The 21,267-nt window shown below is 41.0% G+C and overlaps 1 protein-coding gene across 1 annotated transcript in view; it reads left to right on the forward strand.

Annotated features, from left to right (window-relative positions):
* Positions 1–1,963: 1,963 nt before the first annotated feature.
* Positions 1,964–21,267, forward strand: part of Gabrb3 (gamma-aminobutyric acid type A receptor subunit beta3) — a 228,272-nt gene continuing 208,968 nt past the window's right edge. Inside the window, exons 1-3 of the mRNA XM_055607500.1 lie at positions 1,964–2,114; positions 2,240–2,331; positions 2,529–2,596. Coding sequence (XP_055463475.1) covers positions 2,035–2,114; positions 2,240–2,331; positions 2,529–2,596 — 240 coding nt within the window. The 5' untranslated portion in view covers positions 1,964–2,034. The remainder of the gene's footprint in view (positions 2,115–2,239; positions 2,332–2,528; positions 2,597–21,267) is intronic.

The raw sequence follows: 21,267 nt of genomic DNA on the forward strand, positions 1-21,267 counted from the left end.
TGGGCCATAGCTGAGCAGTAATGTGTTTCTTCCAGTTTTAGGACTTTTAAATCACTAGGGAGGAAGACAGGCCCTGTTATGGTGTTGGTTTGTTCACATGCTCTTTTGATCATTATTAATTTTTCATAGCAATGGTTCCCAGAAGAATCGATCACTAAAGTGAGTGCACGCGAACAGGAGACATCGGCCAATCATAAATGTGTGTCATAATGAAGGTGGCACTTTGCAGATGATTCTCGTGCACACTAACAGGGCACAGAATACAAAGCCCTTGCGAACAGACTTTTCCAGAAAATAATTAGGCAGCTATATTTATCTCGGGGACCTTCCAGGTAATGCAGTCACATCCACAGTTCTAAAAATAAAACTGCTGATTTTCAGAAAAGCAAAGATATTTAAAATTAATGCACAGAAACATGCCAGCTTGAGAATAAAAGTCTAGATTTAGAAATTTACCTATATAAATCTTGGTAATAGATTAAAAAAATATACAAAAAACTGAGTCAATACTGGAAAGTGTAGTTATAAATTATTAGGCCCGTATCACATCCTGTACACCTGAACTAGTCTAAAGGAACTAGAAACAGACTTGGTCTGTGGTTTCCCTGTTTGACTATAGTACGGTGGTGTAACCATCTTCCTCCGTGTCGGAAGCCCAGATACAGGGAAGCTTTATTGAAGATTATCACTCACTATAGAAAAACAGGCCACCTGTGGCCACAAGTGTGCAGGCGTTCCTTGGGTGTGGAACAGTGATAGACAGGGTGGGGCAATCACCGTTGGGTGTACTCCAGCGCTGTACAGGTGGGATAGGCACCAGCGGTGTACAGGGTGATACGCAATCAGGATGTGCACCAGCCAGTTCCTGTTTTTGTCCAATATCTCAGCAGTTTTCCAATGACCACCAAAGGATGGAGTCCTGTCACATGGAAAACAAAGCTCTCTACCTTAAAATAAATTTAGATGTTTCTGGTCTGCACCAGAAAAGTCACGTTATTTCCCATCTCTGTAATGCTAGGCTAAAGTCTCCTAAATCCGCCTTGGATTGCAGTTTATCGACAATATTTCTCCTTACAGTTCATTATGAATGCACTTATGTGAACAAGAAGGATTCAACACTCACACATGGTTGTGCAGGAGACTGGGGGAGCAGTCATATTTGATAAATAGATAATCGTGCCGCCATGCAAGGGGCTGGAAGATGGGTCAGGCGGGAAAGCCCGGGGGTTGGGGTAGGGGCGGAGGGAGGCGGGGATTCCCCACGTCGCCGTTGGTTCCTTGCTCAGTGACGGTGGAGTAGAGCAGATCCCACTCAGGCTAGAGGAGCAGCGCCATGTGCTCCGGGCTCCAGGCCCTGCTGCTGCCAATCTGGCTTTCCTGGACCCTGGGGACCCGAGGATCTGAGGCCAGCAGGTGAGGATAGGGCTCCCTCAGAGCTCTGCAGCTGGGCTCTGGACCAGGCAGAGCGCCAAGGTTCCGCGCGGAGCCCCAGGCTTTCTGGCTGAGCAGGGCGGGGTTGGAGGTGGGGGGTGGTTTAGGGCGAGGGATGCGGAGCACTTCCCATGCCTCAGCCGCCCGACGGTTACATCTCTGAGCCTCATCCCTTGCCCATCTGGAGAGCTCAGTGAAGGTGGCTGGCTGGCGCTACCCCCGCCCTGCAAGGCGCCACGCTGTCGTGGCCCTCGCCCGCAGTATCCAAAGAGGACTTGCAACCGCACGCCAGCCCTTCCACGCTAGTCCGGAGCGGCTGCCTCCCCGGCTAGGGAGGGCACCCGGAGCCCCGCCGCGGCGGACACACAAGGGGCGAGTGCTGTTCTTGGCCGGCTCCGCCTCCGCCTCCGCCGGCCCTGCGCTCCCGCGCCAGGGCTCCTCCCTCCCGGCCCGCTCCTCCCCCTGCTCTCCTCCCCCTCCCCCTCCGCCTCCTCCGCTCCGGGCCAGCGCGGCGGCGGTGGCGGCAGCAGCAGCAGCAGCCCCGGCTGCGGGTCGCGACGGCGGCGGGGCGCCCCCTCCCCCGTGCCGGGGCGCGGCGAAGGGATGTGGGGCTTTGCGGGAGGAAGGCTTTTCGGCATCTTCTCGGCCCCGGTGCTGGTGGCGGTGGTTTGCTGCGCCCAGAGGTAGGGTCGCTAGTGGGTTGACGAGAAGCGGGCCGGGCGCGGGCTGGCGCGCTGTGTGCGCGCCGGGCGCTGGCGGGTGAGCCTCTGCCTGACCCTGTTCTCTGTACCATGTACCCCTCCTTTAGCGTAAACGACCCCGGAAACATGTCCTTTGTGAAGGAGACGGTTGACAAGCTGTTGAAAGGCTACGACATTCGCCTGAGACCCGACTTCGGGGGTAAGTGGGATGCGCGCGGCCGCTGCGGGAAGCGCGATCTACCGTGTTGGTGGTCGGGGTGGAGAGGGAGGCGGGGGCGGTCTCCGTGGAGCTGTACCGGGGTGGGGTGGGTGGTCCTTTGCGAGCCCCCCATCATGAGAGCCACCCGTACCCCCTGCTGGAGCCTAGCTGATCACCGTGTGCTGCGCTTCCCGCAGGTCCCCCAGTCTGCGTGGGGATGAACATCGACATCGCCAGCATCGACATGGTTTCTGAAGTCAACATGGTGAGTGCCTGAGCTTCCCCAAGCTGTCCCCGGCCCTATCTGGCCTCCTGGGCCCTTACGTGTCTCCCGTGCTGGACTGGAGGCCTGAGCCGGCCTGGGCTTCTTGGCCCGCAGGGAAAGCCGCGCGCTCTGCTGCCGGGCTCCTGCCCGCTCCGCTTTCTGCACGCTCGTGGGCTCTGGGCCTGTCGCGGGGTCCTTAGCTGGACCAGAGTCCCGGTCCTCAGCGTCGCCCGAAGCACACAGCATCTCAAGAGGGCTATCACCTGGTCGCGAGGCTTCCCAAGCGCCGTCTTCCTCCCTTAGCAACAGGCGCTGAGGATTGCGAAGGGAGACTGGGTGTGGGGGCGGCTTACATTCCTAGGTGAAAGGTACTTAGGATTTCCTTTGTTGTCTTTTGGAAAGAGCTGTGGATTGTGGGGAAAAGAGAGCAAGTGGCTATAGTCTGTGTGTACAGGCTTCTCTGGTGGGTCTCCCGGCCTCAGCCGCTGTTCTGAGGCCAGGCTTCCTCCGCTGAGCGCTGTCCTAGGTGCTGACGGAGCCCTGCCCTGCGCTCTGGAGGGAGGCCTTGCCAGAAATCTGGAAGGTTGGCCTTCCAGTGTCCTGTTAATGCATACGCTGACAAGATTCAATATTCTGACCTGTGGAAAGAGGAGGTCAGTATCCCCAGGTGCGGAGACGGTGCTCCCTCCCCTACCCATTAATGCGCCAGAACATAAGATAAGTGACAGTGTGAATTTAGGAAACAGGTTTGATTTTTCTGTTTAGTGGCACTGTAGAAATCCTAAGAATGAGTATTTGGAAACAATTTGCTTCAGAAACAATCATTTGGCAACTTTTCTTTCGAACATACAATGTTTAGAATATGAGTGGGTATGTTTTTCTTATTGGAGCCACATGGGCAAACTTGCTTTCAATTCATACTCTCAAATGCCTCAATGCTAGGTGTTCTGACAGAGTTGGGCTAGAGTGGAGTCTTGGAGTATTCACACTGAAGGGTAGTGCTTCAAGTTACTTTGAAACAGGTGTTTTTGCACAGTATTTTCAGAAACTTTACAGTAAATTATAGGGATAGAATATGCACAAATAAATGAGAACAATATTCTTTAAACTTATATAAGATACATGTTTTAATAAATGCTGTGTAGGGGTTTATAGGAAAAGTATTCTAACAAACTTAGTTTCATAGTTTTCTAAAAAAAAAAATATCACAACGTAAGAGGCTGGACTTCTAAGTCAGGAGTAGTGTACAAACAGCTATATTTGCAAATCCTGACTTTGATCAACAGTACTGGTCTCCAGCACCACAATAAAAGAGAAAAGTAGCAGGCTTATTTGTTTGTTTTTTTAAACTCTTCTTTTCCTCCAAAGCATAGCACTCAGGGCATCTGCACATTCAGGTAGAGCTACATGAAACACAGAAACACCTGAGGAGCTTGACTTTAGTGCACAGTGAAAATAAATATCATGCCTATTGAGCTTATTTCTATCTTTATAATATACTTTTGTCCAAATTGTATGTTTTACGGCCCAATGGGAACAACTTCATTTATTTAAGTTCCACTGTCCGAAAATTTTCAGTTGTGAATTTGAAGATTTCTTGAGAAAACTAGCGATGTGGATGTTTAATGTGTCTCTATGTCCAGTATTATTGTATTGGATGTCAAATGAAATAAAGTTTGTTGAATGGTGCCTTAAGAACTCTAAACAGTGTTAAAACGGTCAGAAGAATGAGGGTAGGGTGGAAGTACATACTATTGCATATTTTATGACTTTGTTGTTCAGCTGTTGTGATGTTGTGCTGACAGTTGACAAAGTTACAAGTGTCACGTATTTGTTTTTGTTCGTGGTCTAGGAGTGGAGGTGTCCTAGTAACAGTAAACAGGCATTTACCCATTGAAGGACAAATTGAAGATATAGGCCGCAGTGTAGAACAGTGTTAAAGTATATAACGGTCACTATATATAACATAGCCACACTATATTTTTTATGCTTCCTCTTTTTGTTTTCTCATAGGAGTATTTTTTTCTAGTTTTGGAGACATAACTTTACTTTTAGCATAAATTAGGGCTCAGTAGCATTGGGGACCAATGCCCTTAGACAAAGATGATTGACAGCCAAGTGTCTTCTTCCTCACAGAAGCAGATTAGCCAACATTGTATTGTAAAATACAGATATACATAAGAGTTATGACACGCGGCCTAGTATTAAAAGAACCTCATATGTAGAACCTCATATGTAGCAATGATTATTATTTTAAGGGTCATCTTTGGCAGGAAACAACAGAGAATATGTGAATTTAAGGTTTGAGCTTCCATGCAGACATTTTTTCTTTTCTTTTTTTTTTTTTTTTTTAGAAGTAATTTTTTTGTGTTAAGAGCTTGCTTGATCATGGCACAAAACCAATTACGAATAAAGAAACAATCACCAAACAATGAGTATTCTTGCTTTAAGAGTGCTCTAACTACGAGAAGTAGCAATGGCTCTCACCAAAACTAGGGCATGGTAAGCCCCACTAGAGTAGATGACTGGCCAGAAGGGTAAAGCGAGGGAGCAGAGAGACAGGGACAAGTGTGTGGAAAGAAATGCTCTTGCTGTGGAAAGCTTCATGAAAGAAAGTAGAGTTTAATTGGATGGGCATGGATTCTGGCTGGGATCAGCAGCAGAAGGATGTTCTGGGTCTGGGAGGAAAATGGCAAAGGTCTAAATGGCTACATGAGCAGAATCAGAGCTGTGCCTGTAACTGGAGAAGTGAAACTCAAAATGCAGAAGACACACAAGTTGCCTAGGCCCTTCTATGTGACACCAGAGATTTTGCAAGGTAATTTTTGGAAAAAGGATTCTGTAAGTTCACAAGATTTGACATGTGCTTTAAAGAGAAATTTTGATAACAATTTAGACAGAAGAGCAAAAATGATGAGGAGTAAAGATTAAAGGCAGAATTTAAAAAAATATTGTGATAAATGATCATGAAAAGACATAGGTTTGTTCAAATTTTCCTGAAGTTTTCACCCACATACATACATGTACACACATATGTACACACACATCTAAACACAAATACATACACACAATAATATGTACAGATGCACACACATACACACACACACTTCTTTGCAGTGCATGGAATTAGATTCAAGGCTGTGTACTTGCTAAAAAGCACTGTAACACTGAGCTGCCTCTGCAGTGTCATAGACATAGTACTGAATAACATACATTTTATTAAATAAAAAGTTTGCACATACTTTGAATTAGATTGTTTAGAATCACATATATTGCTAGATGGGAGAGATGAAAATATGCTTGTTTATGAGTTTTGGGAGCCATTACTGCTCAGTGGGAATACTATGCTTTTCTTTAAGCAACTGTAAATTGCTGTCTGTACCTGCTGGAAGATGAGTAGATGATGCCTGTAAGGAGCCTCTGATCTCAGACAAATATGCCAATTATGTGTACAGATGAGTTATTTGATGATTCTTTTTGATGTTTTGTGCAATTAGAAATGGATTTGGGTACTTTAATACATAGAATTTGTTTTTGCCACAGCTTGGTGTATGGTTACTGGAGGGATTCTACTTTTTATTTATCTATTTATTTATTTGTTTGTGTTTGTATGTATGTATGTATTTATTGTTTGTCTTCCAGATTTTCTTTTCTTGATCTTTTAATTTGGCTTTCCTGACACTGATCAGCTAACATCATTTTCTTTGATATAACTTGTTTTGTTTTTCTTATTACCTGCTTTAAAATTTCAAATATTCTTAAATTTATATATGGTATTGTAATTATGAGATTTAGCATATATATATTTCTGAGAGAATGTATATGAGTGCGAATATTATCTACCTAAAATTTTTATGGTTGTGTTGTGATATCAGTGCTTAACAGTGGTTTCTGTGTAAGAAGCATGTAGACTAAATAGGTGGACAGAGGAATAAATAGTTGAAATATAGGAAGTGTAAAGACATGCTGAAAAATGAAACGGATAATTAGAGATTTTAAATGAGACTTTTATTTACTAAAATGGGTATCAGTTTGTTATTTCCTGTGTAAACTGCACTTCTTACCTTTTCATTATGAAATGTTAGGGACATAAGGTAAGATCTGAATTCTAACAGTTCTAATACTAATTCTATGATTTAACTAGTGCTTTGTTAGTTCATCAAAATTAACTCAATCCTAATGAAAATGTAAGAACAGTATCTTTTTTTTTCTGGTTTCATACACGTATGAACCATTTCTTTGTGTCTTGTCTTCACTTCAGTTAGGCAGCGTCCATTGCTGCTGTCTTAATATACTTTAAGTACATACCGAAGTTAACCTGAGGAAGAAAGGGTTTATTTTACCTTGTAACTCCTACGTTACACTCTATTACTGAAGAAAATCAGGTCAAGAATTCAAGATAGGAACCTGGAGTCAGGAGCTGATTCAGAAGCCTTGGAGGAACGCTGCTTGCTGTCTTGTTTGCTATGGCTTGCTCAAGCTGTTTTCTTATAGAACCGGAACCACCAACCAGTGGCAGCCCTCCCCCCCATTATGATATGGGCCCTTCCTTATCCATTAACCAAGAAAATGCACCCCAGGCTTGCCCAAATTCCATGGAGGCATTTTCTCCATCATGATTCTTTCTTCCCAGTTGACCTTAGCTTTTGTCAAGTTGACAAAAGCTAGTCAGCAAAGTCACTGTTCTTCACTGTTCTAGTTCTTTTATGTTAATGTGTCACGTGTTGCATTTTCCCCTCCTAAATCCACTTGTATACTGCAGAGGAACACAGTTTGAGCACATTTGAGCAGTTTGGAGCCTCTTAACTATTCAATAGAAACATTCTTATTCATGTTACAAAGCAACATAGGGTGGCAGAGATCCTCCAGTGATGCAATGGATTAGCTCAAGGTACTTTTACCAAACAACATAGGTGCACTTACTGACATGCACACACAACGTTCACACATTCATGTGTGTTCGTACAGAATTGTTCAAACATTATGTTCACACATGCTTATGCTCAGATGCACATTGACACCTAACCTACAGTAGTAATTCATTTTTCTTGACGTTTTTTTCCAGATGAGAGAAGAGCGTAGCTATTCTGGCTAGAGCAAGCTAGCATCAAGGGTTTGGGGAATTGTCTAACACCTAGTCTCTCACTTCAGAGTTGCTTTGCTGTTGATGATTGCTGATTGAGCACCTGGTGCCAACTTGCACTCTGCTGGTTTGCAGGTAGGAGGTTAAATCCTGGAAGTTTTTTTTTTAGGGCGCTTAGAAGGAATGTAGGTTTAGCAGCTTTGGTTTCACTCCCAAATATATGAACTCTCACCTCAAGTGACTCACTGACCCCAAGCCTCACATTTATAGACAGATGCCAATACTCTATCATAGAGAGCTCTGCAAAGAAATCTGTAGTTAAGACATGGTACAGTCCATATCAGAAAGCTGTCTGTCTCCTGATCTTCCACTACAGGCATAGGACACATTCAGAGTTGTGTAAGAATTGCTCCTAACAGTTCAAAGGTAGGGAATGTGCTAGTGCTCTCAGTGCAGAAGAAAGCTGGGGATGACTCAGCCAGGGAAAGAATGTTTTGCTGACCCAGTTGGGGGTTGGAAAACTGCTTACCAGGAAGGTGTTCTCAGGAAGGTCCACAGAGTGTGTCAATATTTGATTTCAGGTTGTTGAGCACAGAGGTATGGGTGTTCATTGAGAACATTACTTTTCACTGCCAGTATGTTTCATGCCTAAGTCATGAGCGTGCATCAATGCCAGGCACTTATAAGAAAGCACAAATGAACTTAGGAAATAGATTACAGCAGCCCCTTACATAACAGTCTTTATGAAGAAAGGCTTGTGTTTAATATTAGAATGAATGGTATAGGGAGCCCTAGGCGAATGCTTTTTGTCTTTCCCTCTAGGGAGGTTGTAAAGCTTGTGTTGTTAAAGCTCTTAAAAAAAATGGATCTTACCCTCATTTTCCTGTTGGAAATAGCTTCCTTCATGAGCTTGCTCAGGGAGTTTATGGTGCCTTGCATGTAAATATTTATTTTAATCGATGCACATTTAAAGAACAATTGCATCTGATAGGGACTTCACTGAAATTTAGTTTGTTGAAAAGTATGACCAGCGTCTGTCTTCAGCCTCCAAAAGCAAACCCTCTGTTCATGTTTCCTTAGATGCCAGGAAATGAAAGCAGTTGGAAAAGTAGCTGCTGCTGTTTGTGTTCCTTGTCAAATGTGGTGATTGTTTAAATTAAGAAAGCACAGACATTAAAAGAGAGAGTAGATAGTTCCTAAAGTAAATGCATGCAGAAACTAAAGAAACATGGACTTCAAAGGGTGAACATATGGGAGCCTGGGGAAGAAAGGCTTAAGTCAGATTATAGACTGTGCTTTTTACATGTCAAGTGATTTGGATCCTGTATTTGACTTACCCCTATCTGGTATCTGTGGCATCACAGGTAACAAAGACTCTTTTTGTTACGTGTGTCTGTGTTTTATAATATGTGCTCATCACTTTATTTTGAGGAGTAACTAAAGCACATGGAACAGTTGCAATCATTTGAAGTGTGAAAGTGTTATCTCACTGTGTACTTTTATTGTCTATCTATCTATCTATCTATCTATCTATCTATCTATCTATCTATCTATTATCTATTTATTTTACATCCTTCAAATATTACATCACATTCTCTTCCAAAGTGGCAGTCAGCCTGGCAAAGAATTAAAGGTGCAGATGAGAAAGCATATTCAGGGCACATCAGCACATATGTGCTGTGCAGAAAGGCTGGGACCACGTCCTGTTCAACGACCTTCCCAACTCACTTTACTAGAGAATGACAACCATGCTCTGTGCAGGGGTCAGTGGGCTTGTCACCTTAAGCTAGATTCTCCCTTTCTACTTTTCTAAGAAGCCATAATTTTCTTTTTGAAATTTATTACAGTTTTATCTTTATTTGGTTGTCTCTTGTGCAGTCTGCCCCTCTGAGTTTTCATCTGGCCATGCCCTGTGAGATAGGGCTGTGTCTGTGAGTAGTCCTAGCTGGTTGCCTGCTACTTGAGAGATGCCTATTAGACATTTGAAAATAAAAAAAAAGCTTATGAATGAAAGCAAACAGACATGCCAGTGCATGAATAGGTATGAACATTTCCAAGAAGAGACTTTTATTTAACTTAAAACTTGGGCTCATGTGAAGAATCTTCCAGGCAAACAGGCATGTGATTTATTTATTTATTTACTTACCTACTTTTTACTTTGGAGACATAACTCAGTCAGAATGTGTATAACTGTACTCTGTATACTACCATAAGCTACAAATAAAATCTTCTGTAGCTGCATCCTCTGCCACTGGGGAGCTTTCCTGCTGATTTCAGAGCAGAAAGAAGAGTAAAAACTTGCATTCACCCCACAGAATTTAGCCTGTGTCAGGGCTAGTGCCGGTAATTCTAAACCAAACACTGGGTTTTGACACAGAACTTTGTGTCTACTTGGAAAGCACATTAGCCTTTCCAGGCAGTCAAGGAGTTGAGATTGTGCTTTTAATAGAGACTCTTTGGGACATACTTTCTCTTTAAGCAGTCCTATCCGGAGATGTGGTAGTTTTCAGTTGTTTACTGATTTTTGGGGCTGTGTACTTTAGGACCATTTATGTTTGCCATTAGGAAAATTGTCTATCTGCAACATTTGGAAGAAAGGACAAAGACAGGTCATGTCTCTCGGAGATTTGCTGTGCCATTGATTCAAACCAGAGTCTGGCTTTGCTTTCTGGGACTGGGGAGTAGCTTTTCCTTATTCATTGGTTTTTAGAAAACTGCATCATGACGTATAGTCCATCACAAAGTGCTAGCTATTGTATTTCTTTGCATTTTCCCACGAAGATCAAACATCACACAACAACATTTTAAACAATCAAAACTTCAGCATGAGTGATTCTCACATTTAGATGATAAGAATATAATTAAGATGTGACTAAGATCTGGAGAGGACAGGAACTCCACATGGAGACCAACAGAACCAAAATATCTGAGCACAGGGGTCTTTCCTGAGACTGATACTCCAACCAAGAACCATGCATGGAGATAACCTAAGACCCCTGAACAGAAGTAGAAGTAGCCCATGGCAGTTCAGTATCCAAGTGGATTCCATAGTAATAGGAACAGAGACTGTCTCTGACATGAACTGATTGGCCTGCTCTTTAATTACCTCCCCCTGAGGGGGGAACACCAGGCCACAGAAGAAGACAATGCAGCCACTCCTGATGAGACCTAATTGACTAGGATCAGAAGGAAGGAAAAGAAGACCTCCCCTATCAGTGGACCTGGGGAGGGGCATGCATGCAGAGGGTGGAGGAAGGGAGGGATTGGGACAGGAGGAAGGAGGAGCTTATGGGGGGATACAAAGTGAATAAAATGTAATTAATAAAGAATTAAAAAAAGATGTGACTAAAACTTCACTCCTTTAAAAGCTCCCATCTGATCTTCATTTTTCATTTTCTTTTCCAGTAGATTCCATTGATTACATTATCAGGTATTTTACCCATCTACTTCTTACTCAAAAATTAAATTTTAAAAGAAAATGTGTTGTTTAAAGGATTAACAAATGCTTTCTACATAGTTGTTAATACAATTATATACATTTATTGTTGATGGCGGTTATAGGTGATGTTTTTTTGTACAGAAACCTAAGTATTTTTCTTCATAGGCCAATTAGAAATAAAACCACAACAAAACAGGCTTTTGCTTCACAGTAACAGACTTTCATGCTGAAGGAAAGTTTGTTAATTTTAAGCCTCTGTTTTTTTTTTTTTTTTTTTTCTTGAGAGTGTTAGAGGAACAACTTCTATGTTAACCAAGATGAATGCTTTGGAAAATAAAATACTCAAATGGCTTCTGGGCTAACCACACATTATTACCATTGTAGTGGAGGTGCTGGGGTAGAACACATGCTCCATTACAGGGAAAGCACACACTCTGTGCTGAGCTTCAACCCTAGCTCAACAGACTAGTTCAGAGAACTAAACTCACTCTGGCTGCTGGCTTGGCCTGTTTTATGGAGAGATGTAACAGAGCCCTGGAGATACTTTTAAGGGTGCAGGCAGATTGCAACATTGCATTTCATAGAAAAGTCCCCTTTTATCTTGGAACATGTTACATTTCAGACCCAGGCTTCTGACATTTATATTTTTTTTCAAGAGATCATGTAGTACATGCTCTTTTTTGCAAGTGTGCTCAAAGTGCAGATGTTTGGGAGCTCACTACCCAAAGCAACAGTGTTGAAATGTGACACGTAGAAGTGATCAATATTAATGCCATTGTGCTGGGTTCCTGATAAAAGGGTGCATTTGACCCCTCTGCCCTCTGTGGAATGACACAGCAAGAAGACCATTACGGGTGACTTTACCTTAGACTGTCTAGCCTCCTCCAACTGTAGGAAACAAATTTGTTTTCTTTATAATTTACCAAGGCTCACATGTTCTGTTATGGACTGAGACCCCATAATATAATCACAATTTATGTTATCTTTGCATAAAATAAGACTCCATCTGGATAAAATTTTCTATTAATATTAGACAGATTCTAGAGAAAGTAATTAAAAACTGCCACAGGTTGACTAATTTTGTGTAGTTTTATAAGTTGTGTATACATGTTTATAAATAGTCTGCGGCAGTAGCTCAGAGCACAGTATATTTCTAAACTTTCCACAAGCCGTAGTACTGCCATAGGAGGGGAGGGTTGCTTGTTTTGGCTAGAAAGTTCCTTGGGAGCTTTGTGTATAGCTCAGGAGTTACTAAAGCCTGGTGTGAGTGGTGAAGAAATCAAAGTAGATCCAGACATGCAGGGAGTCAAACATTTCAACTGTAATCTTATTTTGGTTTTTGGTACTTCGAAGCATAGAAAACTGGCTTAAGACAGATTGAGGAGCCTGTGGAGTGAGCTCACTGGGTAGGAGCACTTGCTCTGTAAAGCTGAGGACCTGAGTGAGTCTCCAGCACCCAAGCAAACAGCTGGGTATAGCTGCACATGCCTATAATCCACTGCACATGTCTGCTACATGGCACTGAGGAGTGGGAACAGGTGGATCATGGGAGCTCACTGGTAGCCAACCTAGCTGAAACATCAAGCTTTCAGATCACTGAAAGGCCCTTTATCATGGAAACAAGACCAGTAGCAGAAGAGACCCACCTAATAACATTTGTCGAGCATCTGTTTGTGCACACATATGCTCTTGTAGTCACACTCATATACATGCACCATGCCACACTACATACACACACACACATGCACACACACATCAACCCCTACTCCACAAACTCACACATACACACATGCTTACACACACATTGGCAAAAATGAGGAAGGATTCGTGACTGGGGAATGGCTCCATCAGTAAGGTACTGGCTGTGCAAGCCCGAGGCTAAATTCTCACCCATGGCACTCATATAAAAGCCAAACATGCTTGTGTACATCTGTAACTCTAGAGCTGATGGGGGCAGTAGGGAGGAGAGATGGACAGCTAGTCTAGTTAATCGATGAACTCGGAGTTCAGCAAAAGGCTGTTTCAGAATCTAAAGTTGAGAGAAACAAAGGAAGTAATTTTGTGTCAACCTCTGACCTCCACACTCCTGTGTATTTGCACATAGGTAACATCCTACTCTCTCTCTCAATTCTTGTTTTGGAAAGAATATAGTACACATCTGCATATCTATCTATCTATCTATCTATCTATCTATCTATCTATCTATCTATCTATCTATCATCTTCTGTCACCTACCTATCCGTTATGTATCTATCCAGCATCTATCTATAATCCTATCTATCATCTATGAATCTATTTAGCATCTATCTTCCTACCTTTTTATCTATCTTTTCAGCATCTGTCTGCTTACCTGCATCTCTCTATCGAGCATTAATCTGTGCAACTATCTTTTTCCTGTGGTTTGCCTGAGTTACTGTTATATCATACTGCAGAAAAGTTTATTTTATGATTGAAAACTGACTGTTTATATTTGAGAATTTACCTTATGAACTGAAAGTTTAAGTTACATGGATAATTTTCACCACATCCTAAGGAAGTTAGCCCATAGAAGCCTTTGGAGGTTTAACTTGCAAGAGCATATCTGGTGTAAAAAAAGTTAGCTGTCAGAAACATTTAGTCCATAGAGAATGGTTTGCCAGAATTTGGATAAATCTTTTCTTTATGGCTTTTTATTACCTTCCTTGTTTCTGTGAGCAAATACCTGCGAAGAAGAAACTTAGGGAGAGAAGGGTTTAGTTTGCTAGTTTAGATTTAGCCATTTCTGGTGGGGAAAGCTTGGAGGCAGGGCTGTGAGCTACATTGCCTTGGCAACCAGGAAATAGGAATCTGGCTTTGCTGTAAGTCTTCAAGTGGGCTGTGGATGTGCCTACTGTAGCCAAAACATCTTTCTGTTATTTATCTAAGATGGCTAAATTTGGGGCTACCAAATTGTCTATATTCATATTTAAGAATTAACATATGTTTAGCTAACATTTTCTTTTTGAATATTTTGTGGCATTTTAGTAATTTCATCAATTTTTGCATGAAGTTCACAAATATAAACCAGGGAGAAGAGGACACAGGCTTGGCCAATGTCAAACGTACTATCATATTTAACCAAACACAGAATGAAGAGACTGTATTTAAAGAAAACAGTTGAGAAGTAGGAGATGGAGCTAGGATGTGTGAGGTTTTAAATCCCCAGCTAGAAGCTTAGACTTAAAAGGTGGAATTTGTATATCATACCAGCTGTGAAAACACAAAGTTTTACCATGTTCTAGTTTTTTCTGATGCCTGGTCTCAATAAAAAATAATTTTACATACATAAAATCCAACCTTCTAAATTGTAGTAAGGATGACGATGTTGGCTTCCCTGCACTATGCTCAAAGCATTTAGTAAAATTGTTGTCTTTTACAAGTTATTCAATTATTTCAAAGAAGAAATTCAGATATGCAGATTCTTATATAACTCAGAGTCTACCCTTTTAAGCTTATGTAAATAAACGGATGGCATGCCTCACATTGAGAAGTCATTATTGATGCCATTGAAATCATGACAAATTAAATATTTCAGTGTTGAGCTTTTTTTTTTTTTTTTTTTTCCTCATCATATGTGAAGCCCTTCCAATAATGGATTGTGGCATATTCTGAGAAGTTTTGCAATTTCCTCATGTGACACTGCAACATTGGTCTGTGGTGGGAGCCCACATGTGTGCAAGCAGAGCTCTCCCTCAGTCTGCCAAACTCACTTATTCTCTGGCTGATCTTGCAAAGTTCAGACATTCAAAGAGACAAACATTTTCTTTTTTCTAAGTTTAATGGAATTAGCACAGATAGAGACTGAGCAGCACTCTGAAAGCCTGGGTGGGTGCAGTTTACAGGCACTGCGTGGCTTATTAGAATAAAGGGGGAGGGCCAGTTAAAGTGGCATGTGTCTAGCATTATTTTTTGCTGCTAACCAGGAGGACAGTTATCTCTTAAGAGATAAGCAATGACAATCTTACCTACTAGCTACGTTTTTTTTTTTTCCAAGTTGAATACTTTGAGTGGAATTCCTTCAGCATTTTCTTTTCTCTCACTCTTCTTGATTTCAAACAACTAAAAAAGGTTTTCTCTTCTCCCACATGCACAGAAGAGAATGTATGAAAATTTCCAAAGGCGGACATGAAACAAGCATCTATTAATTGACATGTAATTTCCTGCTACATATCCACCTTTGCTGCAATTCATACTTGATAATGCAATAATATGCATCTTATAGTGCTTATAATATCCCTGATCACTTAACCAGCAGTCTCAAATGTTAGTGAACTGTTTCCTGTGTGAATTATCACAATAGTGGGAGTGTTTCTAGGGCACGGCACTGTTATGGAGATTTTCTTGTGTTGCTATTTTTATTATAACCAAAATTAAAAATCATAATCATAATAGTCTGAACATAATAATAGCCTGAAACAGTAAACATAGCAATAGAATTTCATCAGTCTGACAAGAAAGCCTTTTGGGACAGTAGGGAAGTGAAGTGTAACGGACTGGTTTCATAAATATATGAGAAAGACGGTAGTGTTAATGCTTCACACTGAAGCATTAGCAGGACCATTCAATCTGGGCTTTCTGCACAGATCTGAAAAACTCCAGCCTTATCAAAGGACCTTACATTGTAGCTTACCATGACAGCTAGCCAAAAGGAGGCAAAGAAGTGAACTTGTCATGTTTTTTTTAAAAATAATTATTTTTTGAGTATTTATATTAATTTATTTTTTATTGATTACAATTCATTCACTTTATATCCCAGCTGTAACCCCTCCCCTTATCCTCTCCCAACTCTACCCTTCTTCCCCCTTCTCCTCCATTGACCCTCCCTCAGTCCACTAATAGGGGAGGTCCTCCCTCCCCCATTCTTCTGACCGTAACCTATCAGGTCTCACCAGGACTGGCTGCATTGTCTTCCTTTGTGGCCTGGTAAGGCAGCCACTGCCTCAGGGGGAGGTGATCAAAGAGACAGTCACTGAGTTCATATCACAGAAGGTCCCTGTTACCCTTACTAGGGAACCCACTTGGAGACTGAGCTACCATGGGCTACGTCTGTGCAGGGGTTCTAAGTTATCTCCATGCCTGATCCTTGGTTGGTGTATTAGTCTCAGAAAAGACCCCTGTGCCCAGATTTTTTGGTTCTGTAGCTCTTCTTGTGGAGCTCCTGTCCCCGCCAGGTCTTTCATCTCTCCCATCTTTCATAAGATTCCCTGAACTCTACCCAAAATCTGGCTATGAGTGTCAGATTCTCCTTCGATACTTCAGTCAGTAGGGTCTTTCAGAGGTTGACTGTGATGGGCTCCTGTCCTGTTCCCTGTCTTCTCCTGCTTCTGATGTCTATCATGTTTACCCTTCTGAATGAGGACTGAGCATCTTCCTTAGGGAGTTCCTTATTATTTAACTTCTTTAGGAGTATAGATTTTAGTATGTTTATCTTATATGTCTAATAACCACTTATAAGTGACTATATATCATGTGTGTCTTTCTGCTTCTGAGTTACCTCACTCACGATTATCTTTTCTAGTTCTCACTATTTGCCAGCAAATTTCATGATTTCCTTGTTTTTAATTGCTGAGTAGTATTCCATTGTGTAAATGTGCCACAATTTTTGTATCCATTCTTCAAGTATGGGACATCTAGGTTGTTTCCAGATTCTGGCTATTACGAATAAAGCTGCTACAAGCATGGTTGAGCAAATCTCGTTGTTGTGTAGTTGAGCATATTTCGGATATATGCCTAGGAGTGGTATAGCTGGATCTTGAGATAACACTATTCCTAATTTTTTGAGAAAGCTCCAGATTGATATCCAAAGTGGTTGTACAAGTTTACATTCGCATCATGAGAGAGGGTTTCCCTCTCTCTACATTCTCTCCAGCATGTATTGTCACTTATAATTTTGATCTTAGTCATTCTGATGGGTGTAAGGTGAAATCTCGGGTTTTTTTGATTTGCATTTTCCTGAAGACTAAGGATGTTGAGTATTTCTTTAAGTGTTTCTCTTAAACTGGATATTTCTCTATTGAGAATTCTCTGTTTAGTTCTCTACCCCATTTTTAAATTGGATTACTTGATTTGTTGTTTTTTAATTTCTTGAGTTCTTTTTTATATTCAGTTTCATGAGGTCCATTTATTGATTGTTGATCTTAGAGCCTGTACTGTTGCTATTCTGTTCAGGAAGTTGTCTCCTGTGTCAATGAGTTCAAGGCTCTTCCCTACTTTTTCTTCTAACAGATTTAGTGTGTCTGGTTTTATGTTGTGGTCTTTGATCCACTTGGACTTTAGTGTTGTGCAGTGTGATAAATACAGATGTATTTGAATTTTTCTACATGTAGACATCCAGTTAGACCAGCACCATTTGTTATTATCTTTTTCCATTGTGTGTTTTTTCTTTCTTTGTAAAAAAATCAAGTATCCTCATGTATGTGAGTTTATTTCTGGGTCTTCTATTATATTCCATTGATCCACCAGTCTGTTTCTAAGACAATACCATGCAGTTTTTATTATTATTTCTCTATAGTACAGCTTGAGAACAGGGATGGAGATACCCCCCAGAAGATCTGTTATTGTACAGGATTGTTTTTAACAATTCTGGGGTTTTTGTTTTTCCAAATAAAATTGAGAATTGTTCTTTCAAGTTCTGCAAAGAATTTTGTTGGTATTTTGATGGGAATTGCATCGGATCTGTAGATTGCTTTTGGAAGAATAGCCATTTTTACTATGTTGATCTTACTGACCCATGAGCATGGGAGATCCTTCTACCTTTTGATATCTTCTTCTAATTTTTTCTTCAGTGACTTGAAGTTTTTTTTCAAAGAGGTCTTTCCCTTGCTTGGTTAGAATCTCACCATGGTACTTTATGTTATTTGTGGCTATTGTGAAGGACATTGTTTCCCTAATTTCTTTCTCAGCCCTTTTGTCTGTTGTATATAGGCGAGATAAAGATTTTTTTGAGTTAACCTTGTATCCAGCCACTTTGCTGAAGGTGTTTATCACCTGAGGAGTTCTCTGGTAGAATTTTTGGCATTACTCAAGTATACTATCATATCATCCACAAAGAGTGAAACTGAACAACTCTTTACTCAATGACAGGTGTGTCAGGGAAGAAATAAGAAAGAAATTAGAGACTTTCTAAAATTCAATGAAAATGAAGGCACAACTTACCCAAACTTATGGTACACAAGCAGTGCTAAGCGGAAAGTTCATAACGCTAAGTGCCTTCAGAAAGAAGTTTGAAATATCTCATAGAAGCAACTTAATAGTACACTTGAAAGTTCTAGAAAAAAAAAAGAAGCAGACACATGCAAGAGGAATAGACAGTAAGAAATAATCAAACTCAGGGCTGAGATTTATAAATTAGAAACAAAACAATTCAAACAATCAATGAAACTGAGAGCTGGTTCTTTGAGAAAATCAACAAGATAGACAAACCCTTAGCCAAACTAACTAAAAGGCAGACAGGAACTATCCAAGCAGCAAAACCACCAACAAAAAGGGGACATAACAACAGATACTGAGGATATCCAAACAATCATTATTGCTTACTTCAAAAGCCCTATATGCCACAAAATTTAAAAACCTAAATAGAACTGACAAATTTTCTTGATAGAGTCTATTTACCAAAGTTAAATCAAGATCAGGTAAACAGATTAAATAGTCATATATCCTCCAAGAAAATAGAAACAGTCATCAAAAGTTCTCCTTCCAAAAAAAACTGCAAGGCTAGTTGGTTTCAGTGCAGATTTCAACCAGTCCTTCAAAGAAGAGCTAACTCCAATACTCTTTGAACTATTCCACAAAATAAAAACAGAAGGAACATTATCAAACTCATTCTATGAGGCCACAGTCACCTTGATACCTAAACCACTCAAAGACTCAACAACAAAAAAGAACTTCAGACCTATCTCTCTTATGAACATTGATGGAAAAAAATTAAATAAAATACTAGCAAACCGAATCCAAGAACACATAAAAGATATCATCCACCATAAACAAGTAGGCTTCATCCCAGGCATGCAGCGATGGTTCAATATACAGAACTCCATCAATGTAATCTCCCATATAAAGAAACTGAATGAAAAAACCCACATGATCATCTCTTAGATGCCAAAAAAAGCATTTGAAAAAAATCTAACACCAATTCATGTTTAAAGTCTTATAGAGATCAGGGTTACAAGGCACATATCTAAATACAGCTAAGGCAATATACAGCAAGCCTATAGCAAACATCAAACTAAATGGAGAGAAACTTAAATCAATCCCACTGAAATCAGGGACAAGGCAAGGGTGCCCACTCTTTCACTATCTTTTCAACATAATACTTGAAGTACTAACTAGAGCAATAAGACAACTCAAGGAAATCAAGGGGATACAAATTGAAAAAGAACTTTCCATGTTTTAACTTTCAAAATAAGTAATGTCACTTAGTGATGATATCTTGCGTCTGATTTTAGTTCAGTTATGTGGCTGACATGTGTCCTCTTCCTCTGCCTTTCTTCTTCATTCCAAAAATACATGGCATTTGGGTGATGCCTTGACTCATATGTAAGTGACTGAACCATCAACAGAAAAAAGTTAGATATTGATTATCCGTGTTTTGTTGTCTGTGGCCAGTTAAGTGCCCCCGAGTAAGGTTTGTTCCCATTACTTCAGAGATACAATACTTCTGAGATCTCATGGTCACGAACAGTCATTGAAGAAATTCATGAAGAGTGCACTCACATGAGCTCAGGAGTGAGCATACCATTGATGAGCCAGTTTCGTAGTCTGGGAGGAGTCAATCACAATCAGTGCATGACAGATGCAGGACATGGTTACACTGACTGAAAATGGAAAGAGTGGAAGAAGACGGAAGTGCTGGGCTGGGTGAGTTGACCAGTGTGCAGTCAGCCATTACTAACAGCATTCTGCAAAGCAACTTGGGAAAAAATTGATAGGGATGCAAACTAAGCAGCTTTGCAACAACAAATATTTATTCACACAGATTTGCAGCCAGGAAGTAGGGGATCAAAGCGCCTGCAGGTTCAGTGTGTTGTAAGGGCTTCCTAGTTCACAGATTGAGGCTGCTGGGTTCTCATATGGCAGTAGGACCAGAGTCCTATGGAGATGTCTTCAGAGGGTACTTACTCAGAAAGGTGTAGCAAGGGCACACCTGTTATATCAGCACTCCTAAGGCGGAGGCAGGAGCATCATGAGTTCTAGGACAGCCTGGACTATGTAGTTAGAACCTGTTTAAAAGAAAGGTGTATGTTTGTGGCTATATTAATTTTAAGCCATCATGATCCAAACACCTTTAAAATACCTCATTGCCCAATACTGGAATCCAGAGATACTGGTCTCCACCTACAAACTAGGGGATGGATATTACAACATTCACTCCGTAGATGACTGGAAGGGCACGGAAATGACTTAATGAGTTAAAGAAGAAATAAACATTGAAAATAGGTGGCAAAATCATTGTAACAGAAAGAATTTTTGTTTGTTTCATTAGTTACAATATTGGGATATCTTGCTAGACTTAATTAGAACATAGAATTACAGTTGTCTTTTAGTATTCCTGGGGGATTACTTCCAGGAACCCTGCAGCTTCCAGAGTCTGGGGATGCTCATACATAATGCTCCATTACATTCTGTGTATGCCCTGCCATTTAGTTAAGCAATGCCCAGTTTGCAGTGTTCATTTGCAGTATATCCTAGGCTGACCTGGCCAAGAACAAGTTTTTCTGAGTGCAGGAATGAAATGTCTATATTTCTTACAGTACCAAATGCTGTGCAGATGATGTGTACATGATTGTTTAGAGTATACTTACAGGAAGAAACATCTATATTTTTGGTAACAGGTGAGTTCCCTCCTCCTTGAATATTTTTCTGTCTATGGTTGGCAGAATTCACAGATGCAAACTCCATGGCTACAGAGGGTGGACTAGTTTGTACCATGAAAAGTGATTAAATTCTGTTTATTTCTGTTCTTCCTCATTTATCCTTGACAAAAATGGACCCATGGATGGTGCAGTGGTACTGTTGCTGTCCTTTGGGTAGTTGCTTCAGGTACAAGCTCTTTAACGGAGTGACAGCCCCTAAGGAGCCTGAGCTGTAAGGTTAGTGACATGACTGCTTCATGTTAGTTGGAGGAAAACAGGA

The sequence above is a fragment of the Psammomys obesus genome, unplaced genomic scaffold, assembly GCF_907164565.1.
Source record: "Psammomys obesus unplaced genomic scaffold, mPsaObe1.curated_primary_1811, whole genome shotgun sequence".
In the NCBI taxonomy this organism is placed as follows: Eukaryota; Metazoa; Chordata; class Mammalia; order Rodentia; family Muridae; genus Psammomys; species Psammomys obesus.